This window comes from Centruroides sculpturatus, unplaced genomic scaffold, assembly GCF_000671375.1.
Source record: "Centruroides sculpturatus isolate CEXI.00-Female unplaced genomic scaffold, Cexi_2.0 scaffold594, whole genome shotgun sequence".
Classification (NCBI taxonomy): domain Eukaryota; kingdom Metazoa; phylum Arthropoda; class Arachnida; order Scorpiones; family Buthidae; genus Centruroides; species Centruroides sculpturatus.
In genome coordinates, this window is record NW_019384999.1 from 331,653 (window position 1) to 338,885 (window position 7,233).

Sequence of the window (7,233 nt, forward strand, 5' to 3'; positions counted from 1 at the left end):
CAGTGGCGGCCTTAGGGGGTGGCGAGCAGGGCAATCGCCCGGGGCCTCGCTCTTGGAGGGGCCTCGCGCAACAACCAAGTAGAAAAAAGTTGATATTTAAAACTTTTTATTTTATCCTTGGCTATTAGTTATAACAATAAAATAAATTTAATTTATAGTACAGTATATATTAATATTAATAAGTGCCTACTATTTCAATTCACATACTTTGCACAAAGGACAAGGGCCTCGCAAAGATCTGCCGCCCAGAGCCTCGCAATGGATAAGGCCGCCGCTGCTAATAGATATATTATATTTTAATTAGTAGATGTTATCGAAGAGAGAATTGGCATTTAGAGAGCGTAGAGAATCTATTAAATCTAATATAACAGAGTTAATTATATTGAACTTGCTTATTTATTAAGTGCGTTAAATAATCTATTAATTAAAAATACACTTAGAGAAGTCTATGGTTTTTATTGGCTTATCGAACAAACGAATACGAATGGACCCTAGACCATCACTGACTGATTGCCCCTGGAAGTCGGCTTGTTACAAAAACACAGCTTCCCTATCATCAAATGTCACGGCACGCCCCTGGTCTATCAAAATCAAGAATTTTCGAGTAGTAGAAGACGTTCGAAGAAGGCAGAGAGCGCGTCGAAGACGAACCACTCTCTGGTAAACCATCCACTCCAACTGCTGAACAACACGACTCTTGAGTCAGAGATTTGGTGCTCAATCATCGTCGTTTAACAATTAGGGACATCGTTGAACATGGACCTGCTCACAATGCTCTTGTTCATGAATTTTTGGCCAAAAATTCAACAAATACGGTTCATCAAGCTCCGTATTCACCCGATATGGCACCACGTGACTTTTTCTTGTTTCCTCGATTAAAATTTCTGCTTCGTGATAATCGTTTCGAGTCGATTGATTCCATGAACAAACTTCGCTGCGAGTCCTGAAAGGGTTTCACAAAAACGACTTTAAAGTGCATTGCATTGGGAGGAAATTACTTTGAAGGGAACGAAATAAATTTTGATGAATAAATTCAAACTTGGTTTTATTGAACCATCCCCGATACTTTTTAATCACAGGATATTTTAATAGATGTGTGAAAATGTTTTATAGAAGCAAAATTAAAAACAAAAAGCCACAAATAATCGATTGAAACGGATAGATTTTTGTCCAATTTCAATGCGCCTGACAGAAATTTCAATCAACGTGGATGGGAAATGAAAAATGAGATATTCCGACCACAAACAACACTAGTTAGGAATCAAAAGCTAAAAGTTTTTGTTGATATTACTAGATGAAATTCAATAATAAATTTTGAAGTGAATTTAGTCAACATGTGTATTTCGCAAACTCTTTACTTATAACCCTCTTTTTGCAGAAATTTAGCAAAACCGAAGTGATTTTAGTATGGACTGTCCACACTGGAAGGGAGGGAGGAGTTATGACAAGTCGGATAAGTTGGGAGGGATTTAACTTCAATGAACGTCCGTTTTATTTTATTAAATTTTATACAGTTTATGCATTTTATTATTCATAAAGTAATGAAGGTTTTGAAGTTGAGTTTTGTTGCACATCCGAAGATGGGAGAGGGTTACGGAAACAGACAAACTGGGACAAGAGGGGGGGTAAAAATTTTAAGAAAAGTGCAGACGTAATTTATGGACAGCCTTTATGTTTTAGTCATAATTATCCAATAGTAGCATATTGTGAGACTTGATCGGTTCATTTTTTTCTGTTTTCACGTTATATTTTATTAATACCCAGTTAGATGCTTTTTAATTAATGCGTTATATTTTATTTTTTGAAAATTTTCTCGAGACTGACAAAAGTTTCTTGCAATTCCATAGTTTACGTATCAAATGGTCCAAATGATATATGAATATAATTATTTATAACAATGTAAAATTATTCAATTCAGTTCAATAATTTAATAACTAAGTTCAAAAGCTTGAATTAAACTAAAATAAATTTTAGAAATTCTGATAAACTCATAATATAACTTTTATATTAAGTTACATTATGAGTTTATAAAATTCAAAGCTTATTTATTTATAGAACTTTTATAGTTGTATTTATGCTTATTTCATAAGCATAAATACAACTAAATTACAATATATTATGAATATACTTAAGGTTAATAATTTTTTTAAAATATTGAAAATTTAATATTTTTATGATTTAGTATTATCTACATCGGCAGCGGCCAATTTTGTAACAGCTGAAGTCCAAAAAATTAATACGTATTTTATCGCAGAGGGCAGAATTTTGAATTTCATAAGCCTCTAAATAGGAATGGACTTCTAGAACTGAAGTTTCACTTTAGGAATGAAAATAAGAAAAGAAGCCTCTAAATTCATTGCATTCAAAATTTAATATTTATTTTATAATAAGCATAAAAAGACATATAACTTTAAAATATTGCCGGTTTACGTTATTTTTAATGAGAACGTGGTTTCTCAAAATTCAATGCTAGTTTTATTTATGGCAAACGTATAAGTTTAAAAAAGTTTCATTTATCAATCAGTGCTTCTATCTAACAATTCAAATTGGAAGCTATGGTTTTTGACTTAAAGATACTATTGATTCTTTTTAGCATGAGTAGGTGGATATTTGTAATATGATGTCATGAATATATTATGTAATAATCGCTGTTATGTTCAAATTTCTCAGAATAAAACGAATACACGAAGTTTACAGGAAATCTCACTACCACCGAAATAATTGCATCATCTCTTGTACGTCATTTTAGATAACTTACGAATTCATGAATTTTTAGTTAACTTTGATAGGATACAGAAACTCATACGCAATCTGTCAAGGAAAAATGCATCCCGGAATAACTTTTATAAGAAACTGGCCCCTATTTAAGTGTTAGATACGTGAAGGAAATCCGGAAAACGTGGCCAGAATGTTGGCGAGGTGCGAATCCGCGACAAATTACAAATGTTCAGTGTTTTTATTCACTCGTTCACTGGTGGGCCGTTATGTATCCTTATATGCGCGGATTCTCTTTGATAATATCGATTGATTACAACTATGGACTCGATATTGTATAGACGGAATTATATGGTTACTCGAGATATAATTCACGGAACATGAGAAATGTTCTGGTTGCCAGTTAGTCATCACTGATCTAAATTCAAATTAATGTAACTATTACGGTATTACAAAGAATTAGTGATATCAGTAGTAATAAGTATAAATGATGCTGTCTGATGATAATTGTATTGTGTATTCTGAAACGGTGTCTTCTTTTATCTGTTTTTATCGTCACGACTAGGTGCATAGATAGACATTGGACATTTCTACATCATCTTTGTGAATAAAGATGATGTAGAAATCTTTATCTTTATCATCTTTATTCACAAAGATGATGTAGAAATGCCCAGTGTCTATCTGTGCATCTAGTCATGACGATATAAAAACAGATAATTATATTAGTAACAGAACTAATGGAATTATGGGTGATAATATCTGAGCTAACCGAGAAAAATTAAGACTTGATTTAACAGTTCAAACTAGATTCAAATCCTGATTCTTCACACCCCCATCGAAAATAGTACGAATTGAGAAAGTGAAGAAATGTTTTCATTAAAAACTCTGGGACGGACATTTCATTTTAAAAATACAGTATAAAAATAAAATTAATCACTATACAATCGTCTTTATAAAAGTTAATCACTATCTTCACAAGTATTTCCACTATAAGCTCAGCAAGTGTTTGGTGTTTGATTATAAAGTTAATCACTGTTTACCAGACTATATTTTAATTTTTTTTTCTGCGTAACGACAAACCTTAATAAAAATATCTTTTTACTCTTTCCGCCTTGTGAACACTAAGAGGGCCTTTTTAGCAAGCCCATTATGGGTTCGGCTATGCCCACAATGGGGCGGGCGGGTAGTGAGGGACGAGGCCCGACATATCCGGACGGACTATCCCAGTGTTTCTCAAACTTTTTTGTCAGGTGGCACACTTGAAATTATTAAACAAAATTCACGGCACCCCTATTATTATTATTTATTATTTTGCTTTTTACGGTTAGTAAAGATATGAAGGATGAGAAGACTTTGAAAAAATAAAAGTTTTTTATTAAAGTAAGTTTATTTCCAAACAACACAAAAGCATTCAAAACAAAAGTTATTATTATAAAGGTATCTTTTAATTATTTATTTAATTTAATACTTTAATTCAATTATTTTAAGTAATTTTAATTTAATTATTTAAAAATTTCGCGGCACCCTTGTGGCGTTCTTGCGGCACCCTAAGGTGCCGCGGCACCCGCTTTGAGAACCACTGGACTATCCCCTGAAAATTCGTGGAATTTTTCGACTCATCCAGATTCCCAGAGCGATAGGCTACCACCTTAACCGCTCCGATATCTGGCCGTCAAATTAACGAAAAGATTGAAAGCTCCGAAGTAAAATTAAAATAGTAGGCTACTCCACATATGTTTAAAGAAGGCATCTTTACAGCTAATCTTTTATAGCTAAAGATAGTTTAATGCCTTTGATGCAATTTGATAGGCGATTTTATTTTATAACTTTTAATTTAAAAAATTAAATTTAAAATTTTTGGATACATACATAATATGAATAATCCAGTTCTAAAACTAATTATTTCCAAAAATATGCGAACACTTATTTATTTTTATTTTGCATTAAATGCAAGTTTATATAATACCCAATTTTATAATCAGTCTGTATGAAATTAAATGTATCTCCATTTAAAATTTTATCAAATGGGCATTATCTCTTTCAGGACTTAATTTCATATAGTGTAGGGACGATTCAAACTTTAAAAGAAAGATTATTGAAGAATTAAGAAAAAATATTATAACCGATTTTTTCCGTAATAAACATTTAATTTATCACAATAAATTATTGTAATAAAGTAAACATTATTGTAATTTATAGAAAACAGTTTTGCAAAAAGTATTCAAAGTTTTAGTTTTCAATATAAAAATTTTAAAATAGTTACTATAACACTATCATAATATCAAATTTATTCGATTAATTAATATTTAATTTTTAAATTTTTGAAGTTTATACGTGTATAAATATATAAGATAAAAATGTGATATTTTAAATTACATTAATGCCATTAATCTATTTCTAAATGCTTCGAAATTTAGTAATTAAAAAGTAAATTAATAAATATAATCATTAGTTAGAAGAATGAAGTTTTATAAATTGTTTATAATTTTATTAAATTGGAATCTAGATTTTCGAATTAGCTAATTAACGGAGAAATTTGATCGTGTTCATTTATGATATCAGCTTAATAAACAATTCCTTACGGGGAGGAAAGAAACAGAAAATTTCCTCGAATTTCTATCATAAGCTGACGGATATCCTCTGTTTAACGAATATGTCAAGGCTATATGTCGAGACAGTTATCAATAATCTCTATATTAGTTTGATCAGAGTGTTTTCAAATATTTTAAATTAAATAAACGAATGTTAATGTCATTCGACTTAAAAACACATTATATCATAGGTAATATAACTTTTGAAAGAAATACGTACGTCACTCGGTAAAGAATGTCGATAATTTATTACTTTGTCCGGCTTTTTCGATTGCCAACTGTGTGAAAGATTTTCTGTTCTGCAAATAAAAATTTATGCTCTAAAATGTTTTAATTTAATTTTAATATACTTAAAAATCCTGTTTGTATCTTACTCATTATCATCAGATGTTATCCAAGATGTAAATGAAGATGCTACTTTATCATCGTCCTGTTCATATTCCGCTAAGATACTATCCAACAAATCTAAACTTGATTTCACTTCTGAGCTAAAAAACATTTTAAATCGAATGTTTTTACGTGAATATTTTTCTACCTTATATGTCTATCTGGTAAAATGTATTCAATGATCTTTCCAGATATGTCAATTTTCATCCGTGGGAGAAGGTGAATGATCTAAGACACCTACGTGATTAAACAGACGACAGAAAATAATCATAATTTTATATATTTTACTTAAAAATTCCATCGGTAGAATAGAAAGCTTCTAAACTTAAATAAATTCCAGATATTATATGAAATAAAAATATATTTAAAAAACAATTCATTTGCTTGCAGTTGAGTTTTTAAAAAAAAATTATTTCTGCGTTTTAACTAATTTGAAATGTTTATTTTCTGAAATAATTTCTACAGAATTCAATAGGCATGACTTAAATGTTAAGGCAAAGTTATGCCATTCAAAAAAAATGATAACTTCTGAAAATTTAAAACAATATTTTATTAGCTAACATCAATTTAAATCAATAGCAAAGTTATAACCGTTATTTTCATTATAAATTGCTTGAAACATACTGTACAGTTAATGTATAGTAACTTTACAGTATACTACATACTGTATATATTCTGAAACTATATACAGTACATAATAATATCTATACTACATACTATAAATATTAAGTTTATAGTCCTATATATATTTATATATATAGAAACATAATGTATACTATATAGTTTACAGTATGTTTCAAGCATATAGAGTAGGCTATACTATAGCTTGAAATATACTATATAAGTTATATAGCTAAAACCTTTTAATCTAAAAATATATAAATGTCTTGTTACCGTCATTTACAAATTTTCTAAACTGAATAAAAGTTTTATATTTGAAGATTAATAACTGAAATGATCAACATTTGTGAAACTCAATTTATATCTTAACCAATCATAATTAAATTAAATGTGTAATAACTTCTGTAACCATAATAAATATTTTAAAAGTCATTTTAAAACTCAAATAAATGACTTACTCAATAGAATGATTCGTTCTTGCAATTCTCCATTTCATCATTTTTATAAAGAGAAATTTTACTCCGTGTTTTTTCTTTTTTTGTCGTCTGCTCGTTATCAAGTCAAGTGATTGACAATTAACGCCATCTGCTTTACTGTGAAATTTGACTAATTGTGCGACAAAAATAAAATGTTTATTAGTCCTTTAACAATATTTTTAATATTTTAATTTTTTCATTAAATTTTTATTAAACTACAATTTTTGTTTAATTTTCTTAATTGGTTAGCCGAAAGTGCATTATTAATGCAACATGCTGTAAATTAATTATGTTTACTACATCTAAAGCTATCCCCCGGAAACAATTTAAAATAAATAATATATATATTCATTGTTGGTTTTTCGATTAAGGAAGTTGGTAGTGGTACGCATATGTGTTGTATACCTCAACAGCGGATTAAGCGGTAAGCGAACTATGCGGCC

The 7,233-nt window shown here is 29.5% G+C and overlaps 1 protein-coding gene across 2 annotated transcripts in view; it reads right to left on the reverse strand.

Annotated features, from left to right (window-relative positions):
- Positions 1 to 6,904, reverse strand: part of LOC111633186 — a 13,145-nt gene extending 6,241 nt beyond the window's left edge. The window contains exons 1-3 of one of the 2 annotated variants that reach the window (XM_023377710.1): positions 6,773 to 6,904; positions 5,681 to 5,794; positions 5,527 to 5,605 (exon numbers count right to left, since the gene is read on the reverse strand). In XM_023377710.1, coding sequence (XP_023233478.1) covers positions 5,527 to 5,605; positions 5,681 to 5,794; positions 6,773 to 6,813 — 234 coding nt within the window. In that variant the 5' untranslated portion in view covers positions 6,814 to 6,904. Of the gene's footprint in view, positions 1 to 5,526; positions 5,606 to 5,680; positions 5,931 to 6,772 lie in introns of both variants that reach the window. The other variant, XM_023377711.1, reaches the window with a different exon arrangement.
- Positions 6,905 to 7,233: the final 329 nt, after the last annotated feature.